The following is a 16,789-nucleotide window of genomic DNA, read 5'->3' on the forward strand; positions in this document are numbered from 1 at the left end:
GACTTTTAATTGATCTAGTAATGTGCAACTCCGTCCCAAAACAAACACAGCTGTATTGCATTGTTTAACGTAAGGTGATGTGCAACATCTGCAAGTTTCAAGCAGGGAAGTTGCACCATTCGGCTTCATCGTTATTCTTGAGATCTCCCACTGAATTCCCATAATTTGGCATCACTGCTGATGAGTACCACACTTGTTTGAGTTGGAAGACATTTGAGTTTGCTTACCAACTGAGGCTCAAAGCACGAATGCATGAAATCCCTCCATCTGTCCGTCCATCTGTAACATGGAGTTACGATAATGCTCGTAAAGAGGATCCCAAAAAAAGACAATAGGTTAAAGTTGTGTTTCTTCTCGGGACTAAGCATGAAAAAAACTGTTCCAAATTAATCAAAGGGTTGTCCAATATTTCGTGATAAAATAGAGCACTAAAATATATCATCCCCTTCGGCCAATGTGATGATCTCACATGCCGCCCACGTGACACACCAAATACGTCGCTAGGCACGCCCTAACCTTGGAAATTAACGTTGCTATCGCCCACGAAAATAATGAGAAACGCACGTTGGAAAGCATTGTTTGAATGCACGCGTGTGATTTTTCCCTGCCCATTTTATTTTTACCCCGCACCCTACAAAGTCTGTGGCGCCCATGTTAAACTAAAACAATTGATTCATTATTTAATTATTATTTTTTTACCAGGTAAGGCCCACTGAGCTTGTGGCGTTGAGGCAGTGAACATCTCGCCACCACGGCGAGATGTTCACTGCGGTGGTGACACAGGCCGCTGGTCATGCATCCGCTGGTCTGGCAAGGTCGCGCTGGTTATTGCTGTGCGAGTATCAATAAGCTCGGCCCGCTTCCCAGTGGGAATCGAACCCACGACGTCCCGCGCACCAGGCGAGGTAATTGACATCTTGCCGACGCGGCGGTGCAGGCTGCGGGGCTCTCCAGGAGAAAGAGTCGGTTCCGCCCCTGCACGCCGTCCGAATGGTCGCGTAGCAGCTCGGGGAGCACCAAGGGGAGGCGGAGCACGCGCGGTGGGACGGCGCAGACGGCGGCGGCGGCGGCGGCGGCGGCGAGCACGGCGGACGACAAAGTGGAGTCCCCCCCAGCCCCCGTTGCGCCCCCCTCGCGGAAGGTGTACATGCTGCACCCCGACTACACCGAGGACGAGGTGGTCGACGTGAGTCTCGGCGAGCACGCCACTCGGGGGACAGACGCGGGCCGTTAAGTCTCAAATCCGTCGTCGTCATCACGATGCGTGTTGGCAGATATCCCATAGACGTGCCACCGCACATTTCATCATTGGTTTACACTTTCCCTCTGTCTTGTGCCAGTGTGCTCACGTAGTGGCCACATCTTTCTGGCACCGATCTCTGATGTCCTCGTTGGGCATTCTCTGTTAGGTCTCTCTTTCCGGTTTCTTCTTTCATTTTTCAGAACAACGCACTTTTAATTATCCTGCTGTTGTCCATCCTGCATTTGTGTCCAAATAGTGCCAGTTTCCTTCTCATCATTGCCAGCATCATCATGTCTTCTATGTGCAACGTTTTTCTTACTTATACGTTGGTTAATTTTTCGGTCCAGCTTAGATGCAGTATTCTAGCTTCAATTCACTGCTGTTTTTTTATGTGTTTATTTTTTTGTCAATTTTTTATTACTAATTTTATTCTGTCTTGATTTGAAGCTTTCGTGACTGCAGGAATCCATACTTCTTTGGTTCTTTCGGTAAAGTCACGTAGGTAGAAGATGAATAGATAACGACGTTTCGATCGCAACACAAGCGACCGTCATCAGGTGAGACAAACACAGCAGGAGAACTGCTGACACAGGAGAAAGAGCTGCTGCAAGACGAGGTTAGATAGGCTTTAGGTGGGCTCAATCCCAGGGTAAGTGGGCGGAGCTAGAGATGGAATTTGTACGTAAATGTGAGAGATTAGCATGTCAATGTGAGACGGCTCCAGCAACCAGGGGCTGTGCCAATGAGAAGATTAGGATGTCAATGTCAGAGAACCGGGCAACAAGAACAAACAACCCGAAAGAGCAACTACGAGGAGAGACCAGCATGCCAACGAGAGAGATACACACTTCTGTGTATCTTGAGTGTCTACATAGCCAACCATGCTAATTGGAGGTGTGGGGGAAAGACAATACACTAAACACAAATATCAGTTCTAAAGAAATTCGTTTTCAATATAGATTTGTCTCCATGTCTTCTTTTCTCTCTTTGTGTCTCTATATCACCCACTTCCACTCACTTGCCCATCCCAATACAATTATTTCATTCCACCACCTGAGCATCGAGCTTGTGCCATTATGATCCTGCTTTCAAATGCAGGCACATTAGCCTACGAGACTTTGCCCTGCAGAAAAGCAGGGTGAATGGCATTGGTGATGGTCGCGCGTTGTACTCATCTGTGCTCGCGCGCAGTTATATGTATGTGTCTGATATCACACAGCCTGTCAGCCCAGTTCTGCCTCTGTAGCACTGATCTACAGCTGGGCTTTCCAATTATATAAGTGATCGATTACTCATCCGTTTGTCAGTTCGAGTGGTCGACTTATGGAAGTTCCCAAGTGTGCTGCTGGACGGGAGGTGATTGCGGAGCTTGGTGAAGTAATTGGCATCGCCGGCTGTGTCACGCTATGTGTGGCATGCAGGGGGTTCCTGCTTTCGGGAGGCAAGATGTAGGGATGGCCGTCATTTGTAAAAGGAGCCCCAAGTAATCGGCCACAAAGAGAGGGTAATCCATAGTCGTTTAATCTACTACCCTGACCAATGGTCCCAGCCCTACATCGCACCGTGACCTCCTTTGTTCTTGACAGCCCCTGTTCCCACCGACGCCAATACAGATGGGCCACTGCAATGTCTTCAACTACCCCGATGGTAGCGGCTCGCCCGGCAGCAAACGAGGATCGAAGAAGACCAGCCTGACGGAGGAGGAGAAGAAGTCCATGCAGGACATGGCGTTCCACATCTGGCTGGAGCGCAACCGGCTCGGCAGCTTCCATAGCCAGTGCGGCAGCGGCGACTCCGTCGGGATGCCTCCCAGGGGAGCGCCAGGCCGGCCATGCGTTGCGTTCGAGGATGGTGACGTACTTTCACCGGTGAGCGCCCGTCAGAGACGCGCGGTCAGCGACGACATTGTCTTCTCGCCCGTGGACCCGCACTCGTATGTCTCTGCGCACCTCGTGTCACCCCGCTTCTCCCTCCTTCTCATGTCCACTGCTCAAACGGACCCGGGCTCTCCTGTCAAAACCCTCAGGTAACCTTCCGCTCACCTGGGAAGTCGCTGCTGCTGCCGCCATATCCTGGAATTCCCTCTCTCAAATGCCGAAACAATTTCTCTATTCGAATCCAGGTCCACGGCTTTCCTCTTCACTTCCTAAGACTGACAACCATTTGAGTGCTCGTGCAGCGCTTATCTCTCCTTTAGAGTCCTCATCCTCCAGTTGAAATTCCACATCCTTGCGGTGGGGGGCAAGTCTCTCCATCCGAACGTTATTGACTCCCTCGCAAACGATAATCATTTTATCAACCCAGGAGGGATGAAACGCTGAATCACCCCCCCCCCCCCAACTGGGACATTAAAAACTCGCAAATTTCCAATTTCGAGCCGTGCACTCTCCTGATGCGCCATCGTGCCAGAGCCGATTTCAAATTCTCTCGCAATATGCCGACAAGGTCATTCCCCTAATTTATGAGCCGTGAGTGGTGAAACACACACGCTGCAACTGTGGAGCATACCCCAGGCACAAGAACAAAATTACGTTTTCTGCCTGTAACGGGTTTACTTGTGGACGTAGGGGCCACTTATGAGCTTCCAGTGCCTTCCCCTGTGGGTGTTGCGAGAGGCTTGAAAATTGGGTTAGTGCCATTAAATCGCAACAGGGGCTGGCTTTTTTGACCACTAAATGTGAGCGTGTGGGCCTTGCATGTGTCCGATGTTTCTAATAGGACCACGGGATTCCTTTGCGAATGAGGTCCAACTCCATCCAAGTGCCGTCAGAGATATTTGATGACCCGGTAAATAGGAAGAGGGCAGTCAGCACAATAAGCGCAATGACAGGTAAAATACGGAATGCTGATGTAAGAATATATATGTTCGGGGCATAATGATGCATCCACACTCCCCACTTTCCTCTTTCACCTCCAGAAACTTGATGACTTTTCACGGTTCAAAGTCACGATCCGATTAAAGAAGCTGATTATTGTTTTTTTACATCGGCATGCATTAGTAGGTCCTCTATTAGCTGCAAGGGTCACAAGAAACTCATCACATCCAATGTATAGATATCAGTAAACGTTGATTTTTGCACGTGTGATTAAATGCGCGCGTCGCATTAAGAATAAATATTAATCGATTAATAAATGTATCGTTCCATCCCTAATATACAATGTATACATGTATATATGGCATCGGCACGCACTCACGTATACCACAACTGTGAGTGAGCACTGGTTTGCGCACTGCGCTATGACCACTGGTCACCAAAGTTTGATTCCCAGCCACGGCAAACGTCAGTGGTGAGTCAGTTTAACACGTAGGCTTTCGCGACCATTATCATCCATAATAGAGATTTTTGGGTTAAATGACTTAAAAAATATAAATGTGTCATTTAACCCGCCACTACCCGACACAGCCGACTAGAAAGGGTTGTCACGTAAACAGAACACGCCAATTCGTCACTAGTAGAGCACACCGGTGGGTTGGAGAGCCGAGCGACAACATTTACAAACTGAATTCACATTCTTGGGTCTTTCGGTAGAGTCACGTAGATAGGTTCAAAGAAAATAACAAAAAACTACGATGTTTCAATCGCAACACAAGCAATCGTCATCAGGAAAGAAAAAATTGCGGGAAAGCTGCTGAGGCAGGCTGATTTAAAAGTTTGACATGTGTGTAGCCCAAGGGTCATAAGCGATGTAGGTGGGGCTAGTGATGTTAAAGTGAGAAATTTGTATGTCAATGTAAGATCACAGAGCCACCGCCACATCGAGGAAAACGAGAAACAGTGGCTGTGTTAGTGAGACATTTAACCTGTTAATGTAAAGACATTTAACCTGTTAATGTAAAACCAGAGAGTCGAAAATAACTACTAACATGGGAAGGCAGGATGGAAACATCACAGCCAGTTATGACTTAAACTGGTTAATAACGTCCTTCCAATGATTGCTAAGTTTGTACCCATCTTCTCGGTTGAAATTGTGTCTGTGTCTATATATATGTATGGCTTTATGAACGAATCTTTGTTGATAGCCAGTGGGCTTGCAAAGTACCTTCATCTTAGAGAAATCAATTTCATATGAGCCCGCCGCATTAAAATAATGATCAGCCACGGCTGAGGTATTGGTCCTGCCGTGTTTCAGATCTGCCTTATGTTCATGAACACGGTCCGAGACATGTCGCTTAGATTATCCAATGTAACTACTGTCACAGACACAGCTTAGTTTGTAGACGCCGGGGTATTACATGTCAGGGAACACATCCTTCCAGATGGGATCAGATCACGAATATTATGTACTGTGTTAAATCGAACCTGGATTTTGTGTTTGCTCATGATTTTGGAAATCTTTTTACAAACTGAGTATGACGTTTCGCCAGTAATTGATGAAGCTAGTTGTAATTACTGGTGGAACGTCGTACTCAGTTTGTAAATGTTGTGGCTTGGCTCTCCAACACACCGGTGTGGCTGTACTAGTGACGAATTGGCATGTTTTGTTTACGTGACAACCCTTACTAGTTGGCTGTGTCCGGTGGTGGCGGGTTTCAATGACACATGTATATATTTACGCGATCTAACCCAAAAACCTCTATTATGAATCAATGGGGAGTGATATCTTAACTGGTCATGGATCCTTCCCACTTCAATATTTGTCATGAATAGACATTTTAAGTAGCATTTGAACAACTTTCACACTTTGTATTATAAATACGTTTTATTTCAGCGTTCAAATATTTGTGTGACTTGTTTGCTATAACTTCTTTTGCATGTGTAAAACATTTGGGAATGAAATTAATTAATTTACAGCACATTTAAAAAAAATCCACAATATTGTCATAAATTTTGCAAATGTGTGTCACGGTGTATATCAAGCCAGCGTTAGATGTTGGCCTCCCAATGCATTGCGGGTCATGGGGGTGAATTGGCCATAATTCACCACACTTGTTAGTTCAGGTCGGTAAAGGTGGGGGAGCAGAGACGTGGCAGCGTACAGAACAACAATGGATTTTTCTGCATTGCTCTCTGCAGCCCCAAACACATAGCCCCATAGCCTCGAACAACCTGTGGTGCACGGTGGTCACTCATGCAAGCACTATCCAGGCTCTCAACTCTGCTGAGCTTATGTTCTCACGTGATTGGGGACTTTCCAGGTGTTGTTGTCTCATGATCATACTGTACACACTGCGGCTTACATCTGCCTGTTGGAAGAAACTTGTTTTCTGCCATTGTCAGAAAACAACGAAATCAGTCGAAAAATAACCCACAGATTTGATCGCTTTCTACAAATTATTATCATAAACTGCTTTCCTGCCAACACACGAATTAGGTCCAAAAAAAATGGGTATGTAGTGAATTATAAAAAAAGAATACAATTATTACGTGGGCACTTACACCATTAACAGATACGTTCATAATAAAACGAGTTATAGTAACAACAACAATATTGCGACCATTTACAGGGGAATTGCACTCCAAACAAAATCAATGCTTGGAGAGATTTTGGATTTCAGACCTGATCAAATAATTCTGTTACATTTCTAAATTATTAATTTTGTATTTCCGAACCACTCCAACTTTGATATAACGCTACGAATGGGGAAACCACTCAATTTTATATATATATTTAAATCCCCTTTACATATTACGGAGAGTCTCATTGAGTCTTTAGGCTCTTAAGATGGTCTTGCATTGGGATGTTTGGCCAGACATAAGAAGAAACATGAACACCCAACGAAGATGTGTGCCTATGATGGAAGACACTTAAAGCTCCACGCAGATTTATTTAAGATTCCATTGCTGTACTGCCCTCTCTTGGTTAACTCGCAGCCCAATGCCTACAACACTTGGTATTTCCAGGCGCACACTTGTCCCATCCAAGCGCTAACCAGGCTGACAACCTGCTTAGCTTCCAAATCTAAAGACCCAAAAATGTATTTCTGAAGCCAATTCTGAAAAAAAGAGTATTGAAATTAAAGTCTTTCTTGGGATACGCACGTAATAATAACAGGTGCAGTGGAAAGCAAAGCTGAATGACTAAAATATTACTCCCTGGACTGCTGCAGAGGCTCACGAGTCCAAGCAGAAATGCCCTCCGTGCTGGCACGCGTTTGCCAACGCTGCCCTCATCTGGGAGTGGTGTCCCGTGTGGATTCGCATCAAACGGCTCGCCAAGCTCGTGGCCTCTGACCCCTTCATGGACCTCGCCATCACCCTGTGCATCGTGCTCAACACGGTCTTCATGAGTCTGGAGCACGACTCCATGAGCGAGGACTTCAAGAAAGTGCTCCGGAATGGAAATGTCGTGAGTAGGGGATTTGCGTAAAAAAAAAAGAATCAGCAGCATTCAGCCTATGTGAATTATGCAAAAAAAAGGATTAACAGTTTCTGAAGAACTGTATTGTCCAAATTTACTGAGGAAATACATTGCACATGTTTCTGTGTGTGGTTCGAAATGTCTGCTTTTCTGGCCTGCATTTATTTTTCGATTATGATGGGTTTTTTGTGATTTACAGATTTTTTTATTAGGGAATTTGCGATAACTTTTTCTAAGCTCACGATAAATGCGTCGAATTGTGTACATTATTTTCAACTTGTATATTATGTATGTTATTTGCACTTCCGATTAGCACGGTTGGTTACTTCCTGTGCGAAACGGTTTCAACATACATACACGTGTAGAGGATGTTCGGGACATCCTCGCACACAAACGCCACACAACCACGGGTTAAGGGTCATGGGAACGCGGGTTAAGGGTCACGGAAGCGCTGCCGTGTACGACACGCAATCAGATTATTGAGTGGAGGACACTGTGCTCGGATTGGCCCCAGGAGGATTAGCAGTGGGAAAAACCCGAGAAGGTTTGGCAAGGGGGAGAAAACTCCGAGAGGGTAACACTATGGTGCACTGTAGCGCCTCTAGTGGCTGCGGAATTAAAGTACACCTATCACGTATACGTGTGCAGAGGATACTTGAGTTGGTTAAGCAGGATCTCTATTTCCAAGGGAACTCGCACCGTACTTCCACTCACCATCGGAAACCAACCCCGAACCCTCCAAATCATCTCCCTTATATAGCCCGTCTCCCCCCCCCCCTTTTAACACCCATTCCCTTCTCGGCCTTTCCGCCCTTGTTAAGATATACAATCAATTCGTGAATTTAATTGTGTTCCTGAATTGCGACAATGCATCGAAATTGTAAATGAGGACGTGACCATGTTTGTGAATGTCATGCAGGTGGCAACGCAGTTAATGCTTCAACTTCAACCAAAAAACAAGTTTGGCATAACATTTGCGGGCTCCTGGGACACGTGCATTTTGGAAGTGTGACATTGCAAGCAATGTTGTGAACAAATGTTCTCCAGAAAATAAATGTTTGTTTACTAATTGAAACATCTTCTCGAAATTGTCTAAAACCTTTGTGTAGCCTGGTTTTGTGGTTTTTGCCTTCAACAAGCTGTTTGCAATTAATATTTGGGGAGTGTAGAGCCCCTACGATCGGTTTGATTAGTGCTTGATCTTGGTTGTTGAAGCGCTGCTGCAGTGAATGCGGGACAATTCCGTTTTATGCTCTTCGCCTTTCACTTGGGGAAAAAAAAAAATCAACACACCGATAGCCTACGTTTTTTAGAAGCAAATGAGACCCCTTGAGACGTAATATTTCTGATGCCTGAAACATGACGGGAAATATCCAAGCACAAAATACGGCAGTGTTAGAAAAGTAATGCTGCTGCGGTGCAACGGTTGGTTCACTGGACTAGCGAACGACAGGTCGTGAGAGCATTTTTTTTATCCTCCCTCTCCATCCACCCAGGAGTATACAATGGGTACACAACAGCTCGCCGATGGGCAGGTCGTGTATGGTGGCCTAAAGTGTGGGTACTCCATTGAACCTCTTTTAAGATGCCCGGCCAGCGGGAAAGAGTAAGCAAAATACTATCAGGAGGGGCTCTAAAGCTCTGGATGATCTTCCGCCGACAGGAGCGCGAGCAAGGAGTTTCAGCGATGTACCTTTACCTTTTGATAAAATTCTGGTAAAATACTTAACTGAAAATGCAATCATATTAACCGTGGTTGTGACTGCATTTTGGTGAATAATGAGTTGTTAGAAAGCGAGCGTCCGAAGGCAAACCTTACTGATGCGTGTGACTTTTTTCCAATTACCACCAGTTCTTCACAGGGACTTTCACAGCAGAGATGGTGCTGAAGATTATCGCCATGGACCCTTACTATTACTTCCAGGAGAAATGGAACCAGTTTGACTCTGTTGTCGTCACCGTCAGCCTGGTGGAGATGTGGTTGCCAGATTTTGATAATCTGTCTGTGCTGCGCTCCTTCCGGCTGGTAAATGAAAATATGCACGTGGCAATTATTGAATATTCAGCCGGGTCACACTGAGGCAATAGTAATCAAAATAACGAGAGCAAAATCCTGATCATGAAATGGCCAGGTTGGTTCAGGGGTCAGAGATCTGAGCTGGCAACCTTCAAATCCTTGATTTAAATGTGGTTTTGAGCCACCTGTGATTAACCTAGCTTCTCAATTGTATTGAACTGAAGGTCTCAGACATTTGACCAATGACTGAATAAAAATGATGATGTAGTTTATCACTTTATTTGGTTAATTCAATTTTCGATTTAAAGCTTTCGTGACTGCAAGGATTCATCTTCTTTGGTTCTTTCGGTAAAGTCACGTATAATGAGAATAAAATAATAAAATAACACAATAAAATTCTCACTGTGAGAATTTTATTGTGTTATACTGTGAGAATGTTATTGTGTTATTTTATTATTTTATTCTCATTCTACGTTACTTTACCGAAAGAACCAAAGAAGATGGTTAATTCAAGTTCTGAGATATAATACATTTTGAATTGATTGCGATGCAATGAACAATGTTTGCAGGGCATTAAAAGGTGTACCCCAGGTGTAGCTATTAGAGATATATTTAATAGACTTTGGCAGTAGTTCACATTATCTTACACGGAGTGGTGCACTGCTCACTGCAGCGTTATTAACGGAAATGTCTTCATCTCATCACATGAAGCCGAAAGCGCGAGCGAAATATACTTGGTAAAATAAAGTAAATATTCGGGGTTAGGGGGATCGACTCAGCCCACAATTTCTCCAAGGTAAAATAAAACGGAGGCACCACATGTTAAGACGATTCCAGTGGTTGTCCCTCAGAGAGACCGCTCTTAAACATGGGAATGTGGAATTTCCACCACTTGTTCATTGCTGCCAACGGACATGCAGCGATGAGAATTGGGTTGGAAACACTTAGAATGTTTGTTTTATATTGCCCTCAAGCAAAAACATAATCATGTTCAGCGGCCGAACAGGACTTGAAATGCACATCAATCATTGTCTGCTCATCCCAGTCCCCTTATTCATTGTCAGCATTGGGTTTTCAATGTCGATTTCCACTCTACTTTTTTTTTACAACTCAGGTTTACTGCGCAAGTGCGGTATGAGTATAAACATTCACCCGTCGTGCGTTTTTTTCCTTTACAAAGAAACGCAAATTTCAATAAATGCTTATTTATTAACCCGTTGATTCAACTTAAAATGTATGTAAGTGTTTCGCTGTAATATTCTGTCAACTGATGGAATTTTGTACTCGGTGCTGCAAATTGTTCAGCAAAAGGATTTGTAATCGCAAGCGGCAAAGCCACAAATGGAAGTTATCATAACTGCTCTCGTGTGACTGCGCCTAAAAGCATTCTCTGCATTAGAACGCCCAACATTGTCTGCCCCCCAACTGATTTACGAGAATTGGTTGGGCGGACCCTGTCTACAGGTTGAAATTAACTTTTTCAATCAATCTCCCATCATCCGTCTTCTCCTTATGCTGAATGTCTGTTGTCATTGAGCAACAAAAATCGTGATACTGCATTTGGCAGGGCTGCACGCAACCGCAAATGACAAAAAAACTCAACATATTTGACAATAGTGCTGCCCTAAAAGAGGAAACGTTATGCAATAGGATACGTTGTAGGCAATGGCCATTCTGTCCACATTGAATTTCAGTTGCGTCGAGTCTATGTTATTGATATTGTTGTATTATGTCGTTGTGATTATTTGACTGGGTGGTTCAGCCGTCAGCAGAAGGCTCAGAGATAGAATAGACTGCATGTCTGTGAGTTCAATTCCTGGCTGGGGTTTTTCGGGGGGGCAGGGGGGGTAGACGTAGTCTTATCTCTTTGTGGTGGATAAAATATGTACATTTTGCATGAAAGTCAACTACATTTCCCTTATGGAAAAACTCAACCCCACCAAAGGAATGTGGCATTTCCACCAATGGCTGAAGCCTCTAAACAGGAGATTTGTGACACACCCATACTCAGTTTCAACCATTGCCATTGTTGTTGTTGTTATTATTGTAGAAATTATTTGTTTTTGTGTTGCAGCTGCGAGTGATTAAACTGGCCAAGTCCTGGGGCACCATGTACTCGCTGCTTAAGATAATCGGGAACTCGGTGGGAGCCCTTGCCAACCTGACGTTCATCCTCGTGGTCATCATTTTCATCTTCGCAGTGGTGGGCATGCAGCTCTTTAAAAATAGCTACGCCAAAGAAAATTGGAGTATGCTGCCCGATGATATGTTGCCACTGCGGTGGCACATGTGCGATTTCTTACACTCCTTCATGATCGTCTTCCGCATCCTGTGCGGAGAATGGATTGAGAACATGTGGATATGCATGCAGCTGGACGGAAAGCCTCGCTGCATCATCATCTTCATGGCGGTGCTCATCATCGGCAACCTGGTGGTGAGCGAGCAGACCTGTGTGCCCTGACCTACGTGTTCGTGGCCTAAAAAGGGAAAATATATAATAGGTGACGTTTCAGACCATGGTCCTTCTATGTAACGTACTCAGCCTTTTGCCCGGATTGCCGTTGAGAAATTGCTTTTTGGCTTAGATGGGCCTTACCAGAAATAAACGGACTGACATAGCTCATCAATGTGCTATGAAGAATTGCCATTGCCTAAAGCATCACCCTGTGTACATCTTTTCTTTCTAGGCCACAGTGTTATTGCCAAATGTGCTGATTTTTTTGTTGTGATTTGTGCGTGTGCACCACTGCAAATGCAGCAGCATCCCCAAAAACGTCACACGTCCGTGTTGCTGTGTTAACTACTGTAGTTGTGGAATAACTCACCTCAAAACCAACACCTCTGCCACCCGACCCTGGTGATTCGATGAACGAATTATATTAATGGTGTGGCAATATGGTTGAGGAGTTTCTGTAGTTTCACTCTTCTTCCTCTTTTTAAGGAGCACAGACCACAGTGGTTTACTCCGTGGTCCATAGTTTGGGTTGCATGGCTACAATTACACGACTGTGACTTGTCTTTAATTTGCCATTCATGAAGGAGACGTGGTGCACAGCTAACTGTTGGTGTTCTGATGCGGTTGATGGTCACAGCATTGTCAATGAGGAGGAATGTCAAAGCCAGGAGGTGCGATGATGTTTGGATCTCGAATGAGGCGTTTATGCTGCACGTCCGCATTGGTCCACTCTGTTCGCCAGCATTCTTCCAGATATGGGAGAGATTCTAGGATGGTGACTGCTGCACGATCCCAGAAGGTGGATCGGGACTTGAGTTGGCAGCGAGGAACACTGTTGAGGTCTTGGTTGATGATGGGTGTGTGGTAATCGATAGCATTTAAACGTGTAAACTCCCTTGCAGTTTGCACGATGTCTCCGCGGATATTTGGTGGCAGAATGTTCGTCAGTACAGCGTTCTGGTTGTGATGCGCATCGCGTTATTTCATTGTGGGCGTACCAGTTTTGTGTACGAGTTCCCGGACCAGGCTTGAGCACAGTGACCCTGCCATTGAGTAGATCAGTGAGAGGGCAGCATGCTCACAGCACAACAGCTGGGACTCCGCAGGTCGCTACTGCGAGGCTGATTCACGAACTGTTACAGTGTCTGCGGCAACGCTATTGTTGATTTGGTATTTTCACAAATCGTCGGGCTTGAAGGTCTGGCTTCCATCCATTATAATCCCTAGATATATTGGAGTGGGGTCACAGTGTACTGTGCTACCACAGAAGGACACATCAAGGGTGGCATCTGCTGCATGATTGTTCAAGTGGAAAGCACTTGTGGTCGTTTTGTAAGAATGTTGTTGGGAGTCTCTCGTGACGGAAATATGCCTCCATCAAAATGAGATCAACTCTTAGAATAGTGGTAATGTTCTCGAGATTTGTGCACTTTGCAACAAGGGCTATGTCATCTGGATGTATGAACTTGCAAGATGATATACATGCCAGGTCACTAATATACATGTTTAATAGTGACAGTGATAGTACTGAACCAATTTTGTAATTATCTTGTGACTGTGTTTACCAGCGAGATGTACCCTGACAGTACGTTTGTAGTGGAGTAGGAAGGTGCGTAGTACAAACAGCGTGATTACATGATCACACAGACAGTACGGGTTATCTTGGGTCAGCCTGTCGTGAAGGCGAATACAGTGAAGGTTATGTTAAGGCAATTAAGCTGGGAGAGCCGTGGACGGCTGTGATTGGTTGGAGCTGTTGCCAAGGCTAGAGTGGCGCCTAAAGGTCTGGAGGAGAAACAGGTGTACGGTCACGCGGAGTGCCGTTGGGACGCGGACTAATTAATTGGGGCGTAATGAGAGCGGGGATAAATTGGGGGGTCGGCAATTGGAGTGGGAGAGTTGGAGTTTGGAGAGCTTGGAGACGGAGGTGGTGGAAGTTGGGGAGCTTGGAGTGAACAGCGGGGGAATTGAAGTTGGAGTCAATAGCGGAGCTGAAGACGAGAATAGCCAGCAGTGGAGAGAGCGTAGCGATAGCGGAGCTGAAGACGAGAACAGCCAGCAGTGGAGTGAGCATAGTGACGGTGATGGCGGTGAACAGATATGAAGCAGTTAGCAGTGGAGTGAGCATAGTGACGGTGATAGCGGTGAACAGAGACGAAGCAGTTAGCAGTGGAGTGAGCATAGTGACGGTGATAGCGGTGAACAGAGACGAAGCAGTTAGCAGTGGAGTGAGCATAGTGACGGTGATGGCGGTGAACAGAGACGAAGTAGTTAGCAGTGGAGTGAGCATAGTGACGATGATAGCGGAGAGCGGAGACGAAGAAGTTAGCAGCGGAGTAAGCGAAGTAATCGTGGGGAGTGGAGAGACAAAGGTGGCGAGCGAGTTGAGTGAAGCACGGCGAGCGAGCCGTGGCGACCAGGATACTGTGGACTGTGGAGGACATGCTGAGAGTTGTAAATAAAGCGGTGTTCGGAGAAAGACAGAAGTTGTCCGAGTGAAATCGAACACTACACGTTGGCTGATGAGGTATACAGTGGAATGGCATCACGTGATTTTGGCCAACTTCAAAAGCAGGCCATGACGCCAATCAGTGCCATAGGCAGCGGAGAGATCAATCATTGCTGTGCCAGTTTTCTGTTGACGCTGGAAATCAGCTTCTATGATGAGGTGGTGAAGGCAACTTGCTGGGCCATTCTCATCTTCGATCGGTATATTTGTTCCGAGCATTATGCCTGTGACGCATTTGTAACTTAAGCTGTGCTGTGCTAATATTAAAGCTACTATGATCAGTCATAGTCAATCCACTACCATATGAAGGCCACTCCAATGCGTCACCATCTTTCAACGTCCTGTGATGCAACAACGACAGTTACATAACAATAATGCGAAAGGTGTTTTTTTTCCCATTCAGGTGTAAACGTGTGCTTGCCATTGGTTCAACTTCACTCTTAAAATGTACTCATTGTTAAGTAAATTTTTTATTACTTTCAGGTGCTCAACCTCTTCCTGGCCCTGTTGTTGAGCTCCTTCAGCGCGGATAAGTTCGCGGCATCGGAGGATGAGCCCGATGCATCCAACATGCACCTGGCCATCGACCGCATCCGGAGGGCCGCAGCCTTCACGAGGGCCACGCTCACCGCCTTCTTCTGCAAGCTGGCCAAGACGACGAGGGAGGACGCCGGCGGCCCGGACGGCGTCGCCAACGGGTGCAGGGCGGGCGCCGGCGCGACTCCAGTACGGCGCGTGGGAAAGCCCTGCACGGTGGCGGTGGCCCGACGCTCGTGCATGCGCCCAGCCCATAGCAGCGGTGGCGGCAACTGCAGAGTGCGCTGCTCAGCCGAGCACGTGACGCTGGCCATGCCCGAGACGGAGCACGAGATGATTGAGGTACGGCTATCTTCTTCTTCTTCTTCTTCTGTAACAAAGTTTCCGCGAACAGCAGCCCGAGTTCGGCAAAAATCTCGGCTCATTGCCTCACCCAGGTGGGGACCACTAGCGGGGGACATGTAAAGCTTATATGGGGAGGGGAAAAGGGTAAGGCGAAAGATAACTAACATACTGGGAAAATGAAAGGGACAGGGGAGAGGAGGGGAAGGGAGGAACCGGGTGTGGGACTGGGATAATGTTTTAGCTTCTTATTATCCTTGCAGTTCTTCATAAAGTTTTCGGAATCTTATTTTTTGCTTCTTCTGACACTTCTTCATGTTCTTCTTTCTGTACTACTCACGTCAATGATCCAGCACATTTGGCGTTTGTGATCAAGACAGCAGCCTGCGGATAGTTCCACGGTCGGTGGTTTGCTACATGCGTTAACCGCAGTTGCTACGTGTGTTAACCCCAGTTGAGTAGTTTGTGCTGCAATTTTAAAATTTCGCAAATATGGACCGTGACGTCGGTGCACGACGGCGAGATGTTAACTGCCTCACCTGGTATGCAGGAGGCTGTGGGTTCGATCCCAACCTTGACGCCTGCATATTAGGAGTTTGCATGTTCTCCCCGAGGTCGCTGGGATTTTCCTCCAGGTCCTCCGGTTTTTCCCTCCACATTTAGAATCAACGTCACGCGTTCAGAGTCTTTGGCTGCTGTACATTTCCACACGATAAGCCACTTCGGTTAGCTATCATTTGTGGCCATTGTCGCTTCTGAAATAAAGCTATACAGTTCAGTGGGTGTTACCTGGTAAAATAAAAACTACTTTATAGTTTAGTTACGACTTCATCACCTTTCAGTTCTTCTTACTGATCTTGGTTTGCATCTTCCACTACTTCTGCATGGATTTCTGTTCTTCTCTTCTTTCTGCTTATCTGCTTTTTCCTTTACTTCCTCCTGTTGCTGTTAGAACGTGAAGAAATAATATATGTTGTTTACCCTTGGAAAACACTTCCACCATCATCAGCATATTATCTTCCACAGAGAGGGCCATAATAATCATACAATATGTGTCTTATCCATACGTGCAGATTCAGGAGTGGAAGTATGATTACGAAGAGCCTGACTTTGCGGACTGTGATAGGAATCATGATAAAGTTGAGAAGGAGCCATCCGAACAGCAGCAGCAGCAGCAGCAAGAGAAGGAAAAGGACAGACTGGATGATTGCTTCCCACAGTGTAAGGATCATGATTCCCTTCGGTCTGGGGGACACCGGAAGTGGTGGAATGACAGCAGTAGCAACTTTTCCAACTGCAGCGATGCAAGCGGCAGGCTTGCCGATGTTTAGGACGCCGCGGTGGCGAGATGTTAACTACCTCGCCTAGTATATAGGAGGTCATGGG

The 16,789-nt window shown here is 46.0% G+C and overlaps 1 protein-coding gene across 4 annotated transcripts in view; it reads left to right on the top strand.

The window, feature by feature from the left end:
• The window catches only part of LOC116948895 (sodium channel protein type 2 subunit alpha), a 60,497-nt gene that overhangs the window by 24,897 nt on the left and 18,811 nt on the right, over positions 1–16,789 (top strand). For all 4 annotated transcript variants that reach the window (XM_032966152.2, XM_032966144.2, XM_032966125.2 and 1 more), the window contains exons 11-18: positions 938–1,186; positions 2,830–3,111; positions 3,962–4,073; positions 7,293–7,531; positions 9,396–9,569; positions 11,635–11,994; positions 15,008–15,403; positions 16,477–16,624. In XM_032966152.2, coding sequence (XP_032822043.2) covers positions 938–1,186; positions 2,830–3,111; positions 3,962–4,073; positions 7,293–7,531; positions 9,396–9,569; positions 11,635–11,994; positions 15,008–15,403; positions 16,477–16,624 — 1,960 coding nt within the window. The remainder of the gene's footprint in view (positions 1–937; positions 1,187–2,829; positions 3,112–3,961; positions 4,074–7,292; positions 7,532–9,395; positions 9,570–11,634; positions 11,995–15,007; positions 15,404–16,476; positions 16,625–16,789) is intronic.

This window comes from Petromyzon marinus, chromosome 2 (genome assembly GCF_048934315.1).
Source record: "Petromyzon marinus isolate PM22_M1 ecotype Great Lakes invasive population chromosome 2, UKy_Petmar_22M1.pri1.0, whole genome shotgun sequence".
Classification (NCBI taxonomy): domain Eukaryota; kingdom Metazoa; phylum Chordata; class Hyperoartia; order Petromyzontiformes; family Petromyzontidae; genus Petromyzon; species Petromyzon marinus.